Source organism: Gracilinanus agilis, chromosome 5, assembly GCF_016433145.1.
Source record: "Gracilinanus agilis isolate LMUSP501 chromosome 5, AgileGrace, whole genome shotgun sequence".
Lineage (NCBI taxonomy): Eukaryota > Metazoa > Chordata > Mammalia > Didelphimorphia > Didelphidae > Gracilinanus > Gracilinanus agilis.
In genome coordinates, this window is record NC_058134.1 from 267,797,155 (window position 1) to 267,824,398 (window position 27,244).

At 34.1% G+C, this 27,244-nt stretch overlaps 1 protein-coding gene across 1 annotated transcript in view; it reads right to left on the reverse strand.

The window, feature by feature from the left end:
- Positions 1–2,381: 2,381 nt before the first annotated feature.
- CPSF6 (cleavage and polyadenylation specific factor 6) overlaps positions 2,382–27,244 on the reverse strand; it is a 39,869-nt gene continuing 15,006 nt past the window's right edge. The window contains exons 4-12 of the mRNA XM_044679200.1: positions 22,951–23,054; positions 18,563–18,708; positions 17,408–17,581; positions 17,171–17,281; positions 16,240–16,744; positions 14,289–14,404; positions 13,845–13,998; positions 10,079–10,271; positions 2,382–2,543 (exon numbers count right to left, since the gene is read on the reverse strand). Of these exons, the coding sequence (XP_044535135.1) occupies positions 10,085–10,271; positions 13,845–13,998; positions 14,289–14,404; positions 16,240–16,744; positions 17,171–17,281; positions 17,408–17,581; positions 18,563–18,708; positions 22,951–23,054 (1,497 nt within the window). The 3' untranslated portion in view covers positions 2,382–2,543; positions 10,079–10,084. The remainder of the gene's footprint in view (positions 2,544–10,078; positions 10,272–13,844; positions 13,999–14,288; positions 14,405–16,239; positions 16,745–17,170; positions 17,282–17,407; positions 17,582–18,562; positions 18,709–22,950; positions 23,055–27,244) is intronic.

Here is a 27,244-nt window from a genome sequence, read left to right on the forward strand (position 1 = left end):
AATGAAAGGCTCTGGAATATTTTTCTTTTTGGTGTCTACAAAGGGCTGACCTCTTTGGATTCTTTTTTTGTATGCAAAGACAAGAAAACAGTTTTCAGTAACATCAGAGTTGATGAAGTATTTCAACTAGCCCATAAATTGAGAGGGAGATGGAAGAAACATTAAAGAAGGTATATAATTCATAATATACATTCATGAGAAACTAGATAGTAAGTAAATGAGGGTCAACTGACACAGTTCAACTGTAAACCAAACTGGGCTTCTTTCCAGAAACAATTACTTAAGGATAATGAATAAGCAATCTAAAACAACAATTTTGGTACATTCTGCCCAAAGCACATTAGTCACATTAAAAGAAAGTGGGAGTTCATGAAAACTGATAGTGCATAAGCAAAAATCTCTTGACGAATATGTAATAAAAACTAAAATATGTATGTATCCATGTAAACGTTTGTAAAATGTTTTGATCTTTACGATTCCACTTTTAACATTAAGACAAAATTCTATTCTTATGGACACTTTAACTTACCTGCAAGTTGTCCCTTTAATATTAACTATTTCCCTTGATTTAAGTATATACTCAATTTCAATTCCCATTGGGTTATTTTGAATATTTTAACAAAGATAAGAGACATCAAACTATCTGAAACCCAACCCCTATGCACAAACTAGGAAAATAAAAATCACATTTCCTTAATACAACTTCCAAGTTACATTTTTTTTAAAAGGAAGCATCACGTTAAACAAAATAAAAGGAACATATAAAAATTACTTCTGATAGTAAAGATTTGACAAACATCAATGATCCATCTCATGCATAAACATTCCAGTCACAAAATTTAAAAAATAAAAATGGGAAAGAATACATGGATAATTCCCACATAAAAAGTGATTGGGGTAGGGGGTGGAGAGATTATCTTATATTAAAGGATCAAAGCCAATGGTTTGCAGCTACATATTATACAAGTTCTCAGTAAAATCTAACTTGAATCTGTGACACTAGGGAAGATCTCTCCTTTAAATTAAGCCTGTAAGGTCTTACAATTTATCCTAAAATAAAAAGTCAACACTCTTAGGGCTGTTTTGAGGAGATGTCACAGACCTGGATCAATTATTAGTGATCAACTTCCATAAACAAAAATCTTATTGAGGTGATATTCTGCTGATGCAGAACAAAGGTCATTTTTGCTATTTTTGCAAATTTGGTAGGTTCACGCGAGCCAGCAGCTTTAGAAAAATATCATTATTAGTCATATAAACAATTTTTAAGGTCGGCTTGCAAAAATCTCAGATGATGAACTTTGTAGCATGAACCACCAGGCTGCATGAATGTAAAGATACATATATGTATATATTCCCTTAAAATGAGAGGGGGAATGTATATATTCAAAGAAATTAGTGAAAATAAAATCCAGTATTTTAAGAAAACATTATGCTCATAAAAAATCCAGTTATCTGAAAAATCAAAACTAAGGCTCTCTTTACTCACATTTATCTGGTGCACAGATGAAGCTATATATACACACACACATATATATATATATATATATGGCTTCAAAATACACCAAAAGCACCTTTTCAGATAGAAATCTGCAAACAATGGCAGCACCTCAATTACCAAGATATTTCTTCCATGCTAACAGTTTACAAGTAAATGTTCCTGTATACATTCGTGTTATAATTAAGTTGCACACCATGGCAGATAATACAGGTTTTACTAAGATGTTGAGTCCATATATTTTTGACCCCTAACACTGACTGGATTACTTGGATCACAATGTTAGTCAAACTGTAGTTTTTACAATTTTACATACCATTTAGCAATTTCACAAGCCATCTAGGTAAAAATAGCTAGAAAAGCAGAATATAGAAATATTAAATACTCCATGTAATCACCTATTCTAATATCAAAATCAAGTGCAAGAAACACTTAATTAGCATGTTTAATCCACTGAACCCAAGATTAGATTGATGCATATCCAAAAACTATTGCGATGCTTTTTTTTTAAAGAGGACAGTATAAATGTTGTCATAGTAACATTATCTTCAAATATTGCTGAACACAAGACTTTCCCTGAGGTGTAAACATCAAAGAACTTGAACAGCTTTACACATCAGCCCCATTAAACAGTTTATTACAACACTACATCTATTGTAATCAAAGTGGTGCTGTTTACAGACATTATCATATGAACATTTGAACAAGAACAAACTACTATAAAAACAAGCATTTACTTGACTTTTTTTCCAATTGCTTGCACATTATAATGGCCAAATGTATATAACCAGTAATAAGGCTGCAAAAGCTATAACTTCTAAATCACACAGGTTCCCTTCAAATAAAACAGGTAAGCAACATAAAAAGGAAAAGGAGCTACTGGTTACCATTTATGCAGATTTGCTTTATTCAGATCTATTCCTGTCCATTTTATCCATGAATCCTTACAGGCTCAGTTCAATCACAAGAAGCAAACTGCTGGACAAGCGTCATTTTCCCCCATGAAGAAGGTTTCTTGTCTTGCAAGGTGTTCCTCTTCCTTCAGCTGTAATGTGTCAAAATTTGTGATGTAGATTTTGCTATTCCCCATAATACACAGAAAAAATGTTGGCTTAACTCTACATACACAAGTCGTGCATCTACTTCACCATCATGTAATCTAACACAAAATAAGCAATAGGGAAACAGTAGCTGTTTGTCTACTGGCAGAGAAGCTTTAGTCAACAAATCATCTCACCACTATGTCACCCACAACAATTCTTTCTCCTTCCCCCCAAAATGAAATTTTGGTTGTTTAAAAAAAGATGTACCAATAACAAAGCAGCTACTGTCTCTCTGTGATGATGGAAACATTTAAACCTTTTCCTAAAGAATGTAGACTACAAAAGTAAATGAAATCGTGCTTGGATGATTTTACTGCATATTTTTATATACCAATACTAAATTAATTCATTTAACAAGTAAAAAACTGAACTGAAAATAAAAGGATCATTACATATCAGTAAATATTTATTTAATAACATACAGAAATAATATCTGTGATCATTATAAATCATATGCTGCTTCATGTTACAAAAAGTGTAAAAAAGTAGATCAATATGGGCAATAACTAAATATGATGACGTCTAAATACAAATTTTTAGACATAATACAAATGGAAAACATTTACTTAAATTTCCACCCCATTCCACCCAGACAAGTTCCTAAAGCAGCATTACTGTCTAAGCATAAGACATAATTTAGTTTTTAAAAAATCTACAATGTTCACTTTAAATTATTGACTTTAAAAGCTCACAAATAAATGGCATAAATTTGATCAACTTAAAAGTCAATAATAATCCATTACATAAAAAATTTGCATATTTCAGATAGTCACAGTTTAAACAACAACTTCATAAGTACTGAAAGCAATTTTTTCCAGTGACAACATAATTTGTAATTTTAACACCAGATACTTAAGAGGCAATTCCATTGAAGACCATTTAAAAGTTCTTGTAAAAGGAATCCTTCAATAATGTAAGGCATTTAAATAATCATATATTTGATAGTAAAAAAGCATTCTTTTGTTTTAGAATACTCTTGAAGTGTAGATTTCCTGAACAAGTCAAAATTTTAATTTTCTACTATCTATAGATAAAATAGATCATGAAATCTTGCCAATTATAGAGGAGTTTCATAAATGGGCTGTTTTTAATTTTTTGTTTCCCCAACTAATCAAGAAGATCTTATAGGTAAGGACCGTTATCTCATCTTTGGCTCCCCAGTGCGTTCCATACAGCTAGCACAGAATAAACGCTTGATGATAATGAAGATGAGGATGAGGATGAATTTGACTATAGGAAGTAGATGTGTGTTTGTGTGTAGAGGGGTTGTGTAACTTGATAATTAGTTCATATTTGCTTCCCTAAAACATAGTTCCCAAATCCTTGGAGCTATTTTGACTGCTTTATATTTACTCTGCAAAAGAGTCTTCAGTACTTCCAGTTTTTATTTTACTGTACTTAATTTTAACTATGGAACTTTGGACAGAACTTTAAGTTATCGATTAAGAATTGAATCTAAAATTGTAGCTTGTATTTACCTCTTAAATTTTTTTATACTTCATATTGCATATTCTTTAGCAGACAAATTCTGAAAAGAATGCAATACAAATTATAAAAGGTAAAAGCAAATGTTCAGATCTGACAACGTGTTAATAAACAGCAAAAAAACCTTTTGGGGATGGGAACACTAAACGGAAGAGAAAATGTATATAGTACCCCTCCACACACATACCACGCTTTTCCACATACATTGGTATTTTATACTATTCAGTATTAAAATATCAATCATTGCCTAACTTTCTGGGAAGGCCTTAAAATGCATAGTACAAATTTCTATATATAAAAACAGGGTTGGTTCATCAACTTAAAAAAAAATTTTTAACCCAACCTGAAACCTCAAAAAAAACCAAAAACAAAAAACAAAAAACCATACAAAACATAAAGAAATTGAGAACAATCCAATATATTTCAAATCCTTGTTTCTAAACACTTCACACATTTAGTCACTTGTAAATACAAATTTGACAGTATCTCAGAAGAGTTTAAAAAGTAAAATACATTTCCATTAACCCAACCCAATTCAACAGCTTTTCAGAAATATTTAAGTACACATCTACATGAACAAAGAATTACAAAAGAGCAAATAGTTTCTATGTCTGTGCTTTTAGGAATGCCAGTCTGACCTATTGGTAATGACTATGCCATGCATGATAACTGTGTCAATAACCTTCTACAAAAGCTAGGATTATGACAGCAGTTATAATACAAAAGCTGTAAGAAAAATTTGGAATTCATCAATCACTAAGAGAAGTTTGTAAACAGAAATGAGTAACTGTTTTAAAGTCCATGCACAAAGAAACAGTTTCATTAACATTTTTTTTGGTAAGTCAAAATCATAACAACAATTTCATTTTTAAAATGATGAATGTTTCTGTTAGAAAAGGATATCTCAACAAATCCATCAGGTATCTTTAAAATAATAAAGCAAGTTCACGTGGCTAAGATCTCAGTAAAACAAAAAAAAGCATTTCGGTACTGGACTTTGTTCAACTCAGTGGAACCAAACCTCTCTTTATGACTGAACCATTCCCTTCTAACTTAATGATGTCCTGAGAAGCAGGAGAACAGAATCGGGGGACCAAACAATGGGTACACTTATGTTTTGCTATTAATCCCCTCAAATAAAAAAGGTGGGTCTAAATTCCTCCATGGTGATGAACATATATGAGAATATATGACAAACAATTCTCTGTTTATTGTAGATGTATACAAAAAAATCCTACTATTAAAACAGTAATTTAAAGATTTTTCAACTTTGACCCTTGAATAGTACTTACCTCCTTTAAACTAAAGCCCTTTCTTTTTAGTCTAAATTGCCTCACAATGGCAGCAAGCTAATTATTTGGCATTCTAACCATGTTTAAAGTCAGTTCTAAAATCCAAATGTGGATCATAGGATGATCCCATCCCCAGCCCTAGTTGGCTAAAAATGATTGCATCAATTTAAGATGCACTACCCTTCAGGTAAGCTTTCAGATTATGAAAGCATAAACTTTTGTTCTAAATATTAGGTTTTCTGATTAGCATTAACTATCAATTGGAAACATTCATTCAAACAAACCTACAGTCTAGTTTACAAGCTAAACAGTGAAAGTAAGTTTCACATTGAAATGAAGGTGAGATGCAGCAACCCACAGTCACTGAGAAATATTATAAAAACAGGGAACTCAATGAGTTTTTAAACAAAATAATACTTATTCTCAAACCACAATAAGCAAAACATTTACAACACCTTCATGCAAACCATCATTTTACAAATAATGTACATAAACATCTAACAGTTCTTAAATTTGAGAGAATATTACAGACATTTTTTAACCATTATTGGTTAGATCTTTTATCATATGCATATGCAATAAAAGATAAAGCACTGGGAAGAAAAAAACACAGGGCTAGATTAATGCAGTTTTTAATATGCTTTAAGAGTTGAAAAAAACTTGTTTAGCGGAGTGCTTCGTATATAGCAATTGCCTAACAAATGTTTGTTGAATAAAAATTTAAATATTTAAATACCAAATACGAACATGCATCAAGAATCCCATTCTCTAGCTCTTTCTGGTTTGTCAGCTCCAGCCTAACAGCAATATAATTTTGACGAAGAATACAAAAAAAGGTTTTTCTCCCCTAATAAGCCAGGTTTAAAAAAAACTCTTTTCAAACTCTTATTTTACAGTTGTTGTTTGGGCATTAATTTTGTACAACTATGGCTCTGTATAGAAACTTTAAAGATCATGTAGTCCAAATACTAGGAAATTTAAAAACCTAGCATCCACAATTTAAATCTCCAAGATAATGAATATCATCCTCATTAGTTTAATCCCTCAAGATCACAGCACTAGTAAGTTCTTCATGTCTCAAAGTCCAATGCTTTGTCCCCTACAACATGCTTATCAGGTAACTTTGACTATGTGAACATTTACAGAAATGACTGGAGATAAAACCAGACTGATTTGGAGCAACAGGAGGAAGGGCAAAGATCAGCCTGAACTTGTCAAGTCAGTAGAGTTGGGTTTTTATCATTCTCAAATACAAAAAGCTCAAATTAATGTTTCATGTTCTACATCGAAGGGATGTTAGCAGGAAGAGGTCATACCAGAGTAAATGAGATTTGCCATCAGCATTTTTACTGTCAGAAAGCAAAAGTATGGCTCAATCATGTAAAGTGTCTAAAATAAAATACATCCCATCTTATTTGTAATAGCATACTTGTTTTTCATAGCTAGTACAATTGAAACATAAACATTTAAGCCCACTTTAGGTCAAAGCATAGTGTGAATTAACTAAATTACTAAATTACAATACGGCTGAGAATTGCTCCAATCAAACATTCCCTTCTCTTTTTTTAAGCAAGAATTTCAGATAAAATAAAAAATAAAATTAAAAAATTCCTTTCAAAAGGAAAATGTTTATCAATAGTTCAATCTCTCTCATATTAACAAAACTAATCACTTCTGAGAATTCCAGGGAAGTGAAGATAGGGACAAAAATAAAGTAAGCAATCCACACACTTTCTTTCATGAAGATAAAGGAAATTAACATCCAGAAAAAGAAAGAGAAACTTAAAGACTATTAATAACAACTCATTTCTTTTAAAACTATATAAAGCAAGCTCTATGCTACTTATATTTTGCTTAAAGTGGTTTGAGAATATTGATGAAGAAATTACAAAAAATGAAGCACAATGCAGTTACATACCAAAATTTACAATAGAAGAGGTCTTTCCCTCAATGTAGTAATAGTTTTATAAAAATAGTTATACAATTTTAAGAAATGAGTGAATGTATTTAACATGTTAACCAACAGTTTGAACACACAAAAAATTAAGATGGGACAGACAAATAACAACTTGTTGACATCCATCAAATTAACAATTAAGAGCATGCCTATTTTTGTCAATGTGTTGTCACTTTGATAAAATCCCATTGCTATTTTATTTGCATACATAATTTTGACTGACATTCATTTGGCTTTCAGGCTGTGATCAATCCATTAAGTACATCTAAAGTCTTACAAGTAAGCTCAAGAGGACTCATGAATTTAAAAGCTTCAAAGTGGGCCAACAGCAGACCTCATTTTAGTGGGTTAGCAATAATTTCTATTATGGTTTGGGTTTTTTTTTTTAATTTGTTTAAGACTCTTTAGCTCAAATACTTTAATTACTCAACTCCACAACCTTTTAATTGATTTTTACATCTGTAATCAATGTTGGTACAGCAAAAAGCACAATATATTCCAGAAATTCATAAGCAAATTTTTTTCCTTAGATGAAGGCACATATTACAACTCAGTGTGAATTAATGTACAAAAAAATGAGGGACTTTTGGTATAATACATCATAATTTTAAGAAAAAGATTTCAATAACATGTTGCCAGTTCATATTTAATTGCTGAATGTAATTTAACTCATTATAAAATACCTAGGTGATTAATGTTGGAGTGTAATATCCAAGTACTTAAAATTTACAATGGACTTACATGTCAAGAATTTTTCCCAAATGAATGTAAATTTTCAAAATGTCATTAAAACATACTTAAGAACAAAGAGAAATAACCAGGCACAAGGCCTTATATATGAGGATCAACAAATTTAAGAATTCTAACAATATTCAAAGTTTTATTATCCCTGTGCTTTCAGTAACTAGAAGCTTGGTGATATTAACTGACAAAATCTAAATAAAAAAATTAAAACACAGAACCTGTACCTGGGCATAAATAAAATATGTATATACTAATATGATTCTTGAAATGAGATTGACAAAACTCAAATCATTAAGGATTACAAGTCATTTTGGATGGTCACAATTTACTTCAAATAAATAATTGATACAGTAAATACTGGAATTTTTTCTGGTCAGTTTTGGCAAGTTCTCAAAGTTGGGGCAAAATAAGATTTAGATTTACAAGATGCTATAACATTCAATTCCTACCCACGGTAAAAGTAAAACGTTTAAAATTCTTTTCTATATTTATAAACATATGAGATAATCTGGAAATTTTTTGAAACCCTTAGCAATTTGTTATTTACCTCCCCTTGAAGGGGTTATTTTAACCATTATCTGAATTCATGAAAAACTCAAATCTTCAGTAAATAGGAAACTAAAAGGTCAAGGAAATAAAATTAACCTATTCAAAATTGAAAACCACTAGCGTGTGTAACCACTATTCAACTTGAATGGGTTACTTTCTACAGAGCAGTATAGTAAATAATTAATGAATTACTTAATCTTAAAATGTGAAAAAACCTGAGATGCTAGGGGGAAAAATCTATTCTAGTTGTCTCTACTTGATAAAGTTTGAGACTTGAACATTTAAAATGATACTTGTATCAAGATAATGGTGATTAAATTTCCTAAATGCACCAAGTTACTACTAAAAGTAAGCTATTCAAGGGTAGTACTAGACAAGAAAAGGGCTTAGTTTAGTTAAATATGGATCAACCATCAACATAAGGGCAAATATGCTTTTTATAACAAAAAAAGTAACCTTTATGTCACATGCATATAAGCCACGTGATAATGTTTCCCCACTTCTCATGTTATGAATGTTATTTACAAATATAAGATCAAATTATACATGAAAATGAATCATACAGACATTTCTTCTATTAATATCCTTAACACATACAGAAGAAATTGTTTTTAAAGTACAGAAAAAAAGATAAGACAAGCAATGGTTATGGCTTATGAATGACACATTGAAGCAAATTGATTTCTGGCCAAAGGCTTTATCTGAAATTACTAAATCAGGATCTTCAGTTTTTTGCAAGTTTTATTATCTACTGACATTCTAAACAAATGATAATTGAGTAGTTTTTATATTTATTTTGCAGTATGAAATAGCTTTTCAGGATTCATACAGGTTTTGTGATCATGAAATTATGTATTTTCTCTCAAAAAGCATTTAATCTTAACGTAACCATTTGCTGATCCTCAAACTAATAAGAATACCCAAGTATATACTTCCCCAGGACAAACAAAAAACAATTATGGGGGCAAAACTCAAAAAGAAATTTTAAACTTTTTGAAAGGAAATCTAGTGTATTAGGTATTTATATCTTATAGGAAATTTTGAACAATTTCTTTTAATTTATTGAAAACGAAAACTATGAAAATGATTTAGGGGATAACAAATTTTCAGATTTTGGTAGTGGAGAATGAGCCCCCTTGATTATATTAAAGTAGTAAGATATCTTCCTCTTTTCCCTAAAAAAAGAATCAATCACATATCATACAAATTAACATATCCATGCAGTAAGAATATTTTAAAGGGAAGAGGAGAGGAAATATAGATTTTTTTTTTTTACCTGAAATTACTTACCTGGCATTACTGTCTTGCATGTTTCCTGAAGAACAAATCCTGCACATGTAGCGGGACCATTTAATATGTAGGTATTTACTGTATAAACAATAGCCTTGGAGTTATATTTAATGTTAATACTACTAGACACTGACAGATAGAAGGAACCAGCAATACCCACCTTCTCTTAACGGTGGCGATATTCTCGCTCTCTGTCACGTTCTCTATCGCGGTCTCGGTCACGATCCCGATGTCTTTCTCGTTCTCTGCTTCTCTCTCTATAATAATCATCATGACGATCTCTACTACGAGATTTGTGACGTCTGCTCTTTTCTCTGGATCTACTGTGGTCCCTCTCTCTTGAGCGTTCACGTCTTCTAAAAGAAATTACTAGATTAATACTCCTCTTAACAGGGTCCCTAAAAAAAAAATCTCCTATCTCAAAGCAAGCAATCTTTCAGAAAGACAAAACCTTTCAAACATAGTTTATATCTTTTTCTTATCCATTCCTTCCCTATATCACTTCTTGTGTCATCAAAGCAACATAAAACTTTTTTATTAGTATCACACCTTAAAGTAGTGGTCTATATAAACAGACAGTACACTATACATTCTTTAACAGACTAGCAAACAAATTCAGCAAATATAAAGAACTATTTCTGGTTCAAGCAAAGTACAGATTTGATTATAAAGACATAGTTTGGATTATCAGCAGCTCAATAGAAACCTGGAACACTTTCCTCTTCCAAAAAACAAATATTCCTTATAATGAAAGCCTGAGCACTATGAGTTCTCCCTCTTAACTAATTATGCTTATCCCTTTTGATCTTTCTTTTGACAAGATTGTTCTGACATAGCAAACAAGAAAGCAAAGAGTCTAGAATTATCTTAAGACAAAATTCCATGTGTGCATTAATGATATGGAGGGAAAATGACTTTATAAATGATATTTTGGTAAATTAATTTTTTTAAGAGTCAAAAACTGAATCAGATGTGCGTGAAGAGAGAGCAAAAGCAGTCCATGAAAAGAAATACACTGTTCCTCTATCACTGTTTGTGAGGACAGTGATTTCAGGAATGGGTGCCTTTGTCCTAGAGGGCATAGCATGTAGTCAAATCAAGGAATATTCTTTCTTCCTCTTTCTGATCTAAGAAGTATGAAGCTGATCCAAGCAGATATCATCATAATCTTTATGAGTATATATATATGTATATGTATATATATATATATATGTGTGTGTGTGTGTGTATGTGTGTGTATATATATATATATATGTATATATATATATTCACAAGAGTTGGATAAAGAAGCACAAACATTTAAGAGAAGGAAGGGATATTAGAGATTATCTACAGTAGGTGATATTAAATTTGCTATTTTGTAGACATTCCTTTAATCTCTCAAGTTCCAGGGTTCTAGTCACAGAGCTATATAGAATAAATTATGTTCCAAAAAGAAAAGGAGAATATTTCTGAAAATATTTTGTTGTCTCTTAATCTCCTTTCCTTCTTCCCTGAGAATCTCTTTTTCTGTCTAATCCCTCCCCCACTTTCAGTAGATGCCCACCCACATGCCACCATAGATAAAATGGTGGAGCTGGAGTCAGGATGACTTAGAAGAGCTTTCCTGCTCTATAAAATAGCTGGTATTTGTTAGCATCACTTCACAAGACTGTTGCAAGTCACAAATGAGATCATCAAATATCCTGCAGTTTTAAAGGGTCAGCTGCTATGATTTCATAAAGGCTCAATTTCGGGGGCTTGTATGAAATCTTTTCCCCTTCTCTGCCTCTCATTGTTAATGATATTAGCTTTTTATCCCTGACCAAAAGGTAGCAATAAAAATGGGAGAAGCAAAAAAATAAAAAGTCAAAGTGAATCTCAAACCAGCTATTTTATTCTGAGAAAACAATAGCTAACATTTATATAGCACTCACTGTCAGGCACTGTGCACTTTTACAATTATAATCTCATCTGATGCTCACAACAACCCTGACCCTGCAAGGAAGATGCCATTATTAATGATTGCCATTTTAGAGATGAGGGAATTGAGGAAGGCAGAGATTAAATTGCCCAGGGTCACACACAGTTAGTTAAGTGTTTGAGGCTGGACTTAAATTCAGGTTCTTGGGGCACTGAAGTAGCACAGCAGATAAAAGCACCAGACCTGGAGATAGAGGGTCCTGCATTCAAATCTGGCCTCAAATATTCCTAGCTGTGTGACTACGGACAAGTCACTTAACCCCAATTGCCCAACCTTTGCTATTTTTATGTTTTAGAAGTGATACTAAGATAGAAGGTATTTAAAAAACAAAAAACAAAAAACAAAAAAAAACAACCAAAAAGCGTTTCAGGTCTTCCTGCAAAACATCTTATATTCATGACCTCATTTAACTCTCATTACTCACCTTTAGTGTAGGTACCATTGGTAAAGATATTACTGTCACCTTACAGATAAAGAATTATCCCTTTAAAGCGATTGATCCAAAGACACACAATAAATTAACAGTGTGGAGATTTATGTCCAAGTTAAGTGCAAACTGGACCACTAGCTTAAACTGCCTATTGTTATTCCTTTTGTGCATATGATGATGATTTTACTTCTACTAACATGGCACTACTATTATAATAAAAAGATGAGTAAGTTATCTAGTGGCTATTGCTTTGTGACGGCCAAGATTTGTCCTCCTTAAAGTCTTTGAAGGATGCCCATTTTATTATTAGAACAAAGCTTAATTAGGATGATCTTTATTAGTACGATAATCAAGCTTAATAATAAAATGCTGCTTATTCCAAGAATTAAAACTTTTTAGAGCTTTTCCACTACGATGCCAAAGACAACAGGTAAATTACACCTTGTGGACATATTTTAAAGATGAAGACTAGAATTTCCATAATATGCCAACTAAACCTGCTAGACTGTAAATAAAACATTAAAATCATTTTTGGCAAGGTTTTACGCATAACATGTCACAGTTGGTGACCAACAACAGAACGAAAATCTTGAGGAAGAGAGAACAACAAATTAGCAGGGCATATTCTCATGCTCCTTTTTTAGCCTTCTAATCACCCAACTAAGGTTTTGTTGAAGTTAAAGTATGTTGACTTAAATAAGCACATACATGCCAGAGGTGTACAAAAAACACAAGTATTTCTACAGCAGGATATTATCAAGAGTACTCTAACCATTAAGAATCTTATTGGTGTAGTCAGGGGTTCTGGCCCACATAAAAAACTTTGCAAAAAATTATTTAACATCCTTTTAGTAAAAAACTTTTTCTTCAAAAAAGTAGAATTCCTACTCTATGTTTAAAATGTAACAATCTGTCAAAAAAATTAGCATTTGTTAAAAAACTTAATGTGCCAAGAACTGTGCAAATCCCTGAGGATCCAAAGAAAGCCTCCTCCCACTTCAAAAAACCAGTCCCTCTTTCAAGGGGCTCCCAACTCTAATGGGGGAGGCAACATGCACACAACCAAGTTTTATAAGTGTGTGCCAGCCCCTGGTCTGGCATATAGCAGGAACTGGTCAGATTGAATGATTCCACACTCTTCTTCTTGTAGGTGTGGAAGTGGAAGCTAAAAGAAGATAAACAATGACTCTGCTCAAACTTATAAAAGGGAGTAAAAAAGAACAAAGAAGGGGGTTAAAACCTAAGGACCCTGAAGCCACAGCTTAGGGCTCTTTCCACTGCAATACGAAACGTACAGTCAGATACTAACTCTTAGAATGCACTAACAAAAACAGATGATGCATCCTTCATCTAAAATGAAATCAAAAGGCTTTATTTTAAATCCTAAAAATGATCCCCCCCCATTGCCTAGCCCTTCCATTGTTCTTCCTCGGAATTGATTCTTGTATCAATTCTAAGATAGAAGGTAACGGTTTAAAAAAAAAAAATTACAAACTAGCAGTTTTAAATGGAACTAAAAAAGGAAAGTTTTACCTTGATCCAGAACCATAAGATTTGGACTCAATTCCATGAAGGCAATCCTGCAAAGAACTAATAAGCACTTTGCAACGATCATCAGCAGATACTTTGGATTGTTTAATTAAGGAAATAGCAGTTACCAATGTCTCAATAGCACTCCCATAATCACCTAAAACAAACAAAACATTAAAAGTCAATAAAATTCAAGTAAAACTTATCTTTTCTATTGTTTTAAAATACCATCTACCCATATAGCAGGAGTATGCATTACATACTATTTTCCAAAAGCAACCAACATAAAATCACCAAGGATTTCAATTATGCATTTTAAAAAAATCATGAGATGGCAAAAAACACATTCTGGGGGAATAATTTACTCACTAGAGCTAATTCTTATGATTTCCAGGATCTTCTAAGTACTAAGACTGAGGACAATTTCAAAGACCAAGAAATACTAACCAGCACTGGCGTCAGACACAGCTCTTGAAATGGCGCTGCTTGAAATCGCTCTGTTTCTATTCATGATTTCTTCAAACTCTGCTTCACTTAATGGCGTTCTTGCAGCATCCATTTCTCTGCAATAATTAAAATAAATCTTAAGTTATGGCTTTCAATTGTGGAAATCCTTTCCATTTTAAACAATCAAAATGAAAAAATTTTAACTACTGTTTTTCTGCCTTAATGGTGTTTTATCTATCCAAATAGAGAAGCAATATAAAATTCTGTTTTTCCCTCAAAGGAATAAAGATAAATTAATTTCACTAGATTTTACCTCTTTTAGTTGAAAAACTACTTTGAATACAAGGAAAACCTCAGCTGTCTTAAATTTTGAGACAGCAAGATGAGCACAACTAGTACATAATAAAAGGACCAGAATAACCTGGACAGTATTACAGAGCTTTAAAATTGGTAAGGATCTCTAAGGTCATTTAGCTCAACTATATCATTAAACTTTAGGTCCACAAAGAATAGGTCCACAAAGTTTACAATAAAAGCCCTGGCTCTTTGACAGAAAGAAGACAGGATGGCCAACTCTCACTCAGTTCAGATCCCTTTCAAGGTAACCACATAGAGCATTCTGAAAGTGGCACACATTCAAATGTGACTGAGAAGCAGAAAAAGGGAGGCAGAAAGGAGCATAAACTTATTTTAGCTGTCATTAAACACGATGAAAAAACAATGAAACAAGTGTTAGCTCCATTTGTTAAATATCAAGATATTAAATAGTTGGCATTATTTAACCATGCTCTAAAAATGTAGTCTAACCAAGTGAATAAATGGGAGAAGGAAGGAGCTGGCAAGGAAAGGCTGCAAACACAGTGGTCCCTGCTGTTCCCTTGTCCATGAGAGATGTATGAGCTGAGAGTTTCAACAACTTGCTCAGCACTACATAGACCCAATAAGCAAAGCTGGACCTCAAGGTCCTCTTAATGCTTTTAACTTATAAAGATGTTTTCCAATTATCTGATTATACAATCAGACTTTTACATGATAATGAAAATCTATCCAGCAAAAATAATCTGTACATTTCCAAAATTGTCTAATATATTATAGAAGTACAGTACAAGAAAACTGACAAGCAAAGATGCCTAAGGTATTTATGGAACTAAAGGCTCTTTCATGCCATTAGATACAAAGAAGCTTCCAAAGATAAAGGCTATTTTGAAATGAATAGTTGCTTAATTAGCATACAAATTATATCAGATCTTTTGCTAATTTATGAAACAAGAAAAAACACAATGTACTAGAAACAGATAAGTAAACATATAAACTGATTTCAAAGCCAACAAATACATAAACAAACAGAAGTAAATGAATGTATATTTAGACTAGTCAACATAATGAGGTAAACTCAAAATTATGAATGGAATGAAGTGGTCACAGACTAAAGAAGATGGAAAGGGACCTCTTTTAAGACCACCTAGGGCCAGTGATGCAGAACCTTTTAGAGACCAAAACGGCAGGGGAGGGAGGAAGTGCTCCCAGGGCAGAGGGCAGATGATAGAAGAAATGTCCTTAGGTGCGATGGAGGGGGGAAAGGGAACAGCCCCCTCTGGCACTTGTGCCACAGGTTCGCCAACATGGATCTAGGCTAACTCCTTCACTGTAACATCCCAGTTGAGGCCCAATTGGTCAGTGACATCTAGGACCGGCCCTACAGCCCTATCTAAGGCGTCTTCTCTTCCACATGCATTGGTACCTTCTCACAAACAGGAGTGGAGGCAACAATGCTGAAATGGAAAGAAAATGAACCATCTGAAGCAAAAAGATTTTGGTTAAAGATGTTTTCACAAGAGGCTCATGAAGCAGTTTCTGTTTAAAATTGGATGAAACCCCAGAAGTGGCCACTAACTCTTTCTCCCAGAGAACAAAGCCCACTGCTCTTTTACACGCCTCTTTCCTAACTTACCTTCCAGGGGGCCCATAGTCACCTCTATCATACGGGGGAGGTCGGCCATATGGGTCTGTGGGTGGTGGACCCCGGCTGTCTGATGTTGGCATGCCACTGTTGGTTGGTGGGGGAAAGAAAGCTGGGTTCACGTGTGGAGCTGGTGGGGGGGCACCTGGAGGTGGTCCAGGAAGATGTGGAGGAGGAGCAAGTGTAAGGGGTGGCCCCAGAGGGCCAGGTGGGCGAGGTGGAAAAGGGCCTGGAGGCGGAGGCGGTCCCTGCTGTGGAGGTGGAGGACCAGGAGGGGGGCCGTAGCCTGGCACTGGAGGTGGAGGACCAGGAGGAAGCGGACCCAATGGAGGCTGCCCAAAAGGCTGTCCTGGAAAAAGAACTGGTGGTGGAGGGCGATCACCTCGATTAGGAGGCCCAGCTAATGGAGGAGGAAGAACCTGACCAGGAGGTGGAGGGCCTGGTGGGCCGGGAGGGCCTGGAGGACCTAGGGGTGGACGTGGTGGAGTTTGTCCAGCTACAGGATAAAGGAGAAAGAGAGAAAAAAATTCAATAATAAGACACTTCTCACTATCACACCAAGATTATCCCTCTTAACATATAACCCAAAGCTTAAATCCTATATTAAACTATGAAGGCAAAGCACATTTGCATAAACTTAAATTTTTTTAATTTAGTTCTTAAGAGATGTTATTCAAATAAATGAAAACTTTTAGTAAAAGGATTATAATACTCAAGAGTGTTTTCTTTAAATGTCTACCTTTCAGTGTATATACACTTCTTACAGTGAAATCACCCACCTTAAATTCTATTCTGATGCCAAGCTAGAAAGTGAAACGAGGAAAAATGGTCTTGAAAGGATTTTTTTTAAAGAGGTAAGAAAATAAGACGGATGTAAATATTCTATATATAAAGTCAAGCAAGTTTGGAGAAAAATAAAGACCTTTTAGGCCAAAAATGGGTATTTCCTCTATGCTGTGCCCCATATGCCATGGAATCCTAGTTTCCAGGAACAAAGGCCGAGTTCCTTTAACAAGATGCTTGATCAAATTTCCTGGATTCCAAAAATAGCATAACAAGGAGAGTAAGTCACATTAATAATGCATAACTTGAAAAAGAGAGAAAAGGAAGAGGTATTGGGAAGTCAAGTTTATCCATGGTAATTTGAGAAAATTTTTACCTGGGAAAGGTGGGGGTGGCCCTCCTGGTCCAGCTGGTCCAGGAAATCTGTCCCCACCTGGAACAGCCCCTGGAAAACGGCCCCGTCCTCTACCACCTTGTGGAAATGCTGCACGTGAACTGCCTCCTGGAGGGCCAGCTTTACCTTCCCCAGACATTTGTCCTGACTGTGTAGCTGCAAATATCCAAATACTCATAAATAGCATTTATTAAATCAGTTCACTGAAGTGTAATGACTGTTGTCAGGGGCAAATTCTCCCCCTCCCCATCTTCATTCATAATATACTTAAACTCGTAGATGCCTTGGGCCTGTGCAAATTGCGTGGAAGTGTTGTTTAGGTAGGTGCTCATATCCATGTGATTTCTTAAAGTCTCAGAATCCAGGTTTTAAGGTACATCCAATGAGGAAATGCAAAACCTACTTTCAAAATACCAAGTATTCTGCAGCAGCCAAAAATTTCAGTTGTACAAACCACTCAATTTTATAAAAAGTTCTACAACATAAGCGTTTCTAAAAAAAGTGATAAGACATTTAAATTTTTTATATTTCTGTTAACTATATATTTAGCTGTCATGACTCCCCAATTAGATCAGGTTCACTAAGAGTGTAAAATATGCCAAATCTTCATTTTACCATGTGTAACAGTAATAGTGATAGATCAATAAATAATGACTAAAAAGATTAATTTAAACCATTTTAAATATTAAATTGACCATATACTGCAGTTACTAATGCTTCAAGTATACAAGACAGTTTCAGAGTTAACTCTTTCTACAAGTAAAGCACACAAATGATCCCGTTTCTACCACTTAAAACAATGAGCATAACAGGATTCTGTGACTGCATAATGTCTGCCTATGGGTGCAGCGATGCCAATTCCTGTGATGAGGGCTAACAACAAGATTTCAAGAAGAAAAGACCATGGTAATTAGCAGTATTAACAAAGAGTGATGGGGTCATTATTTGGCTAAAACCATCCTGAAGAATACACAAATTTCGCTTCCAGGTTTCCCACTGACAACCTAAGTATTAAAAGGATTTTCACAACATCACCTTAAGGGCATACAAAACATACTATAATATTTTTTTAAAGAACTTTTTTTCGTTGAGGGGGGGAGTTGGGAGGGGGGGACAAGGAGGGAGAGTTGTGCTTACTTTTCCTGGACTGCATTTCAAACTGACTCAGGAACTGCTTATTACACGGAGTCACAACAGGATTCTGACCATGTAGTTCCCTTTTAGGCAAAAGATCCATTAACTTTTTTGAGGATGCTTCAGATCCAACTCCAACAAGGGCAAACCTAAAAAAAATGGAAGCAGGAGGAAAGAGAAAGGAGAAGAAAGGAATTAGAAAGTGATCGAGCTCAAGATTACAAGAGGGGAATTCTTCTGAATGCTTTTAATTAATTAATGATCATTATGGAGCTAGACAGGATCTTAGAGATTATTTAGTACAACATGTTCTTTTTATAAGATTAGGAAATAGAGGCCCAAAAAAGTGAAGCAGAATAATTGTCCAAGGTCATACAGCTGCCAAGTGATGAAGTCAGGATTCCAGCCCAGGTCCTCTGACTCCAGAATTCCTTCCCAGCATACTACAATAGAAAGAGCAGACTGACTCTGAAGTGAGAAAATCTGGGTTCCAATCCTGCCTTTAATAATTACTACCACTATTTTATATTTTATATTATATATATTTTAACGAAAGTGCCTTACCCTTCCCTTGTGAATAAAAATGAAGGGAATGGTCCAGATGATCCCTTCTGGTTCTAGATCTATGATCCTTTCCATACCTCTCTTCACTTACATCGAGTATTAAATATCTAAAATGAAGTTCTAAAATTAAGTGCATGGCTATTATAGTATATTGAAGGTGCAGTCACAAACCACAAATCAGAAAAGCAAAATAGATCAAAGTCGCTATTATATCACTGCTCCTTTTTAGGGATCAACCTACCACACAGTAAAGAATATCAATAAGAACCCTAACCAACTTCCAGACTGTTCCACTGTCATTATTAAGAAATTATTTGAATGAGTAACTACTGTTCAAAAGTTCTGTTTCTATCCAGAAGTCAGAGATCAATCTTCTTCAGCAGAAAAATGGAAATGCATGAACATTCGTTTTTAGTCACCAAATACCAATATTTCTAAGCATTAGAAAAGTTCGTTCTTTTAATTGCATTTGTCTAACAAAAACAGGGACTAAAAAATGCTAACACGATTGTTTTTCAGGTGAAATAGGTGAATTTAACATTTAACACTGCATCATCTTGATTCCAAGACTATTTACTTAATTCTGATAGCATTTACTTCTAGACTACCTCCCCTCTCCTACCACAGAATTGCTTTAGTAAGTTGCCAAATGTTAGTAAAGAATAATGCTGTTTAGCCTGGAATTCATTCTCCACTAGCATAACTTTCAAAAACTCAAATTTACCCCACTACCACAACAAGGCATCAAAATAGGCCTTTAGTAGAAGCCGTCCACATATTAGCAAAACAGTAGTTCATTCATAGTGTTTTCTAGCTTACAAAGTTTACTCCATACACAACTACTCTACCAGATGATATCTCCATTTTAATTAAGATAAAATCAAGTACTGGATAAAGAATTAACCAATAGTAAGTGGTTGAGCCTGGTATTCAAATCCAAATCAAATGCTCTTTCTACTAGAGCACTCTAATTCCCAAATAGAACAGTCATTTCACTGTAAATGAAATAAAAATCTATTGCTAAGAACAAAGTGCTCTTTCTCCTACTACTAGTAAGAAATTATAGCATTTTGTGATATGGATAAGAAGACTTCACGAAGTCACCTCCTTTGCTATTTATAGTATTAGAAAGTTGCCTAGTATAATGACACACAAACCAGGGTGTCAAGAGAAGGAACTTGAACTCAGGTCTTTCTCTAGTTTCAAAGTCAGCTCTGTTACACCAAGCTACAGTACCATTTTGCAAAAAGCTGCTCACAAAATACAAGTTTGTATGTATGTAAATCCTGTTTTCTCACAGTTATATGGATTAATCAATTACATTCCTTTAGAAAAGTGAAATAAAACAAAATTTTATTACATTTCAATATTTTGTACTTAAGATGAATCAGTTTTCTAACATTTTTTCTTATTATTTTTACATGAACTATCCAAAAACACAGTAATCTATCACATGAGAGGTATAGCAAATACAAGAGAATAAAAAATTCCTTGAGAATAGGAACTAACACCCTCACTTTTGTATTTGTATTCTAAGCACCTTGTACATGAGAAATATTTAATAAAGGATCAAGTGGTTTTGTTTAACAAATTAGCAAGAGGAATGAATCACAGTGGCATGATCTGTTAGGAGGCAAATGTCAATGAGGTTCTATACCAGAGTGGCACTGAGAAGAGAAAAAATGGGTATGAGACAGATCTGAAAGCATAAGAAAGGTGAAAAAAGAAACAAGGAGAGACAAGAGTGCCAAGAAATATGGAGACTCCCGGGAGATGAAGGCCAAGACCAGATAGTTAAATAAGATGAATGAGCAATGGAAACAAAAGGCCTGATTAAAGAGGCAGGAGGAGCAGGCATATGTCTGAAATTAGAGAAAGAAAGTGCATCTAGCAGGATGAGACAATCAAGAGTGTCAAAAAGTTGCAGAGACCAAGGAGATGGACTAAAAAGACCACAGAATTTGACAAGTAGGTCACTGATAACTGGTTTTACTACAAGAGAAGGCTAACTGCAAAGGTTTGATCAGAGTAGGCAATTATGAAGTATTAAGCTGTATAAGGTTAAGAAGAGATGGGAACATAGTTGTTTGGGTTAGAGAAATAAAAGGAAGTTCTTTCTTATGGACTTTTGAGTGTGTGTGTGTGTGTGTGTGTGTGTGTGTGTGTGTGTGTGTGTATGTGTGTTTATTCTTATTTGTAACTACCTGAAACATATTTTAAGAATTGGAACACTTCATATTTACTAGTTTCTACTCAAAGGCAACAAACTTCTGTTAAATAAAATGCCCAAAAGACCTTAGCTCTGAACTCAAAAGCCATCTGTTGGAATCCAACAAATAAAAGGGAAAAAAAAATCAAGAAAAGCTTGTTTAGAAAAGATTAACTTTTTTTTGGTTTTTAGAGGAACAAGTAACAATGTAAGCTTCTTAAGAGCAGGGACTGTTACGTTTTTTGGCTTTATATCCCAACTCCTCACAGAATGCCTGGTACACGCTGCTTGTTAAATGACTAATTAACCTAATCCTCTTATAATCTAAAGAACATTACTGAAGGAAAAAAAAAAGAACCATTTTTGCATTAAAAATGCAATCAACATACAAAAAAAGGACAGATGGGGAGAGACAGATCAATACATAAGGTACCAAAAAGAAAAGATACATCACTGAATGGCCCAACATTTAAGGACTATATAGCCTATGAGAACAGGGAGGTAATAGGAGTATACTTAATATTTGCAATCCTTTGCATATGTAATTCTTATTGTGATTACACAATATAAAAATGAAATACACTGTGCTTATACAAACATGTTCTATTTTCTATTTCAATAATTTCATAGAAAGATTTTACCATGTAACTTAAATGTCAAAAGGAGACAGATCAAAAGGCTCAAAAAGCAAGTCAGCCAGCAAATGACTTACTTGCCAAATAGAAGAGAAAGTTAACAAAAGCAACTCCAGATTAGAATATAAATTAATTTGTAAAATCTTTCAAAGAAAGATGGGCAAGTATGAGCTATATCAACTAATTTAAAGACAAGGAATGAACGGTAATACCAATTTAAAGTAAACCTGCCAAAATATTCAAATATGTAAAGTCATTCCAAGAACATTTAAGAATAAAAAGAAATTGGGGGGGGGGGGAGAAAATGGGAAAAGATCTGCAAAGAAAAAATTTCAAAAGGCTGCTTTCTCCTTCCAAGGAGAGCAGAACTACACTACACTTGTTATAAAATTACAGTTCTTGAGACTGCTTAGATGAATTGGAATGACCCTAGAGGACAAACCAAACCGAAAAAGCAGCTATATTAAATCAAGTACATGTACAGGAGATCCTTGATGGAGACAATTGTGAGAATGTTGAGAGGCCAAAATATAAGGTATCTGAGGAAAAGAAATAAACTACAGGAATGGAAAAATTATTGGACCTTATTAATGTTAGCATGATGCATGATGTGGGGGGAAGGGGAGATTGAGAATAACTATAAACCCCTACAATTTCCTCTCCCACCTATAGAAAACTCTTTAAGAGTCATCAACACATAAATCAAGGGCTTTCTTGATAAAGTCATTAGTAAAGAACAAGAAGGCTATCATAAGTGATATCCAAAAGATATTTTTACCATTTCACAATTAACAAAGATAAACAGAAAACAAAAGCTCGAGGGCAGCCCATTTCTTTATATTTCTGGTACATAAATGGGGCTTAATAAATATTCCTTGACAAATGACAATAATTCATTGTTCTGTTAACATAAATCAGTATTAAGAATGAAATGAAATGTCACTAATACTTTAAGGGAAAAGTTAGACTAAAAAAATTCTTACCCCTTTGATTGGCCATTAGCACGGTTTTCAAAAAACTTTATCTCCAAAATATCATTTACCCCCAAAGAATGGACTGCTTCAGTTAAATCTTCATCAGTTGTCCACTGCAAGACATTACATTTAAAATTTAATCATAAAAATATATTCAAGGTCTCACTTCTTGTTGCAAAGGACAGCTTTATGTAAAAATAAAATCTAAACATTTACACTAAATACTACTCTTTTACCACATGAAATCGTTTCTCTTCACACAGCCCACAAATACAACAAAATTAGTGACTAAAGGGCAAGAAATGTTATAAAAAAACACAATTTTTGTGGAATAACATGTTCCAAATTGCATGCCAAATAAATTAACAAAATGATATTACTGTCAAGAATGAGGTATTTTAAATATATTAGTTATGTGGTCCAAGGTATAAAGAATATAAATGACTGGGAGCAGTATAATTTTTATACATCCTTTCCCCTCACTGGTTAAAAAATATCAATCATACAAGTTTCCCCTTGCCCCCAAAGCATAGGCTTTGAGTATAGTCCTAGAGTCCTAGAGGTAGGCCATACATTTTCTGAGGGCCATCCCAGCTAAGGACAGAGAGATTCGACACCAATAAAGAATTAAATAATAGATTCTTTGTCCATAGAAACTCATGAAACAAAAAAATTCAAGATGTCCCTATTTCTATGCAGTTAAACAGTAGCAAATTAAGAGGGCAGAGAATACTAAGAATCAGTTTTCAGAAAGTCTTTCAACATTAACTGAGACTCTATATATGAAATCCAAATATTAAAACTGCCTTCAAAATGGGAAGTACCAACTATTAATCTTGACAATCTTGTTAAAAATAAAGTCAGAAGGTAGAATGAAATGACGGCTCAAGAGTGAAAACACAGAAGAAAAACAATTGCTTGAACACATGGGTTGATGCGGACATGATTGGGGATGTCGACTCGAAACTACCACACCAATGCAACTATCAATAATATGGAAATAAGTCTTGATAGAGGACACATGTTAAAGCCAGTGGAAATGTGTGTCAGCTGGGGGGGGTGGGAGAGTGGAAGGTGTGTGTGTGTGAAAGGTGTGTGAGGGGAAAGTAAAAACATGAATCATGTAACCATGGAAAATTTTTCTAAAAAATAAAATTAAAAGAAAAGACTGCTCGAGGGTTCTTTTTGTAGAGGAAATTAAAGAATGTGGCTTTATTATGTACCCAAAGATAAGAACTATCATTTCATGAAACACTAAGTCATCTTATAGTGCAGTACTATAAAAAGGACCACTTTTTAACTAGAGTTAATTGTGACTTACAAATCATCAGAGGAACATCATGAATCATCATGAAAAATTCCAAAAGGTCCTCAAAATTTTATGAACATATACTTTCGATAACTGGTGATTCTGATATAAAGGCAAGAACAGGGAAGGAGGAGGTAAAAATAGCAGGAGAAAGGACCAAGGAACAAGACATGATAGCGAAGTCACATGGAAGTCTCATGCCTATATAACATATATGCTCTTTTCAAGAGTCAGAAAGTAATAGGCACTGAATAACACAAAACCAGTGATACAATATACCAGATAGGAAATAAGTGATTACCATTGCAGGGATCATTCCAAATTGGCTATCAATATTTTGTTGTCGTCATTTCAGTGATCCCATTCTCCAGCTCATTTTACAGATGAAGAAACTGAGGCAAATGCTCAAATCACTTGCCCAGGATCACACAATTATGAAAGGATCTGAGGCCAGATTCGAACTATGTAAGATGAGACTTCCTGATTTCAGGGCCAGCAACCTAGTACCACCTAACTGTCCTAGCTATCTGTATATCCAGACAACTAACTTGTTAGATTAAAGATTAAAATTTAGTGTAAATGCAAGAAAATATGTTATATAATTAAAAAAAAGAATTCCAAACTGATGGTAAATAAGCTGAGACTAAAAAACTAAAAATGGAGAAACAATATATTGACCCAGACTATCATTATTTCCTGTGAGAAATTTAATCAATGTTTAATGAACCACAACAGTGAGGAAATCAAAAGCCTGGAAAGTAATTCTGTCCACTAACAAGTTATCTCCTTAAATATATGTACCACCTTTTTTTGGAGAGGTTAAAAAACTATAGGTGTAAAATACTGCATCCACAGTCATATGTATGCAGAAGAATCAACTAATTTCATTGAACTGCCCCCCCCCACAAATTATTTATCTTTGTCACAAGGGAAGACCAAGGGGTTTGGGGGAATATTCAGAAATGAATATAAAGAAAAGGTGAAAAGACATCAATAAAACTTTGTCACACCACGTCCAGCCTTAACAAAGAAAGAGAATGGGCAGTCAGGTGTAACATCAATTTAGAACAATCTCATTTATAAAATTTTTTGGAGGAGGATGACAGAAGAGTATATAAGCAGTAACACTTCATAAAACAGTAAGTGTAAAAAGGAAAAAAGATTTTACAGCAAGTTTGATGTGAGTACCAAATAAGCCAAATCAATCATTCCAAAAGCAATTAAGGATAGAACTGATGAAAGATGGAAAGGACCTGTCACAATTCTTTATTCTATTAATAACAATGGAAATGCCATATTTGGATTCCATTATAATCTTTGGAGAAATAGAGATACAATTCAAGAAAGTAAAAAAAATGGCAAGAGAAGCGAGATTTTATATGCACAGAAGAAATAGAAAACAGAAGTGGCACAATTTTGATGACAATAAGATAAGATCTCAAAATACCTTCAATATTGGAAGGCTGAACAATTATGGAATGTCAGACATTACTACCACCACCAAAAGGCAACCCTGAGGATATTAACGACTCCCAACTCCTAGAACTACTTTCTCTTGTCTTTTTTAACTTTTTTAAGAGAATCCAACCATTTTAAAAGTAGGAGAAAATAGAAGGGAAAAGGCAAGCAAATTAGTAACTGGGAGTGAAATGTTTTAAGATTCCTCGTTTTACATTTCTTTAAAAAGCATTTGATTTGTAACAATATTTTTGAAAGACCCAACAGATATAATCATCTGATTATAATTACAAAGCACAAGATTAAACAGATATTTACCATTGTTATGGAGGCTATCCACCACAGAATCCTTTTGGAAAGTGAGTCTTCTAGGTGCTGTTAGGAGGACACCATACAGACTACATATATCCTACATACAGCATCCAAGACTCTTTAACGAGAACCAAAATCACTCCAGAGTTTGTCCTAACTATCTACAATGGAATAAAAGTAACTAAATCCAGATAGCCATAGGCAACATAGATGACAATTTGAGTCCAGAACTAAACAGGAAGTAGAAAACAGGGAAAACAACTACAAAACTTAGTAACATATTAAATAACCCTAAATTTTCCCTCAAAATATTAATCTCACAATTTTTAACACCAATATTTTTCCAGCAATGTTGAGAATCACAGAATAAATACTACTCCCTCAGAAGAATCAAAATTGTAGATCCTCCAAAGAAGAAATGAAAGATTCAAAGTGGGGATAGGCAAAAACATATTACCACCAATAAATATGATGCATGAAGTAGAATAAAGTTTTTAGAGAATTTTAGGCCAGTCATTAAATTTAAAAAAAAATTAATATAGGGGGGAGGGGGAAAGCACACCAGTAGTACCCATATAAACAGGCCTTTAGAGCACTAGATGGATCCATTTGGTGGGCATGGACAAGATTCACACAAAATGAGAAAGCAAGGGTTTGCTGCAATTTGAATCAATGGGGAAGGGGGGGGAGTACCTGCATCAATGAAATTTTTCCTTTAAAAAAAAGAGGTATAAGTTATTTGGACTTACATGGCATTTCTAATTATCCTTTTTATTATTATTTATTACTAAAATAAGAGTACTCAGAGTATGGAGGGGTGGGGGAAGGACAAGAATACATACCAGGAAATTGGGAGACTTGTAGTTTTAAGTTTGTTTTTTAAAACCCTTAACTTCTTTCTTATTATCAATTTTAAGCAATCAGGTTAAATGACTGCCCCAAGACCATACTACAAAGGAAGCATCTGAGGCCAAATTTGAACACAGGTCCTCCCGACTCTAGGCCTGGCACTCTATCGACTATGCTACCTAGCTGTCCCAAGTCTTGTGTTCTAATCCTAATGCTCCCACTATCCTTGGGCAAAACACTCAACTTGTCTGGACTGGTTTCTTCTTCAGTTAAGATTTGTCTAGATCAGTGATGGCAAATCTTTTAGAGATCAAGTGCCCAAACTGCAACCTTCACAATGTGAGCCCCCTCACCCCAGACAGGGGAGGGAGGAAA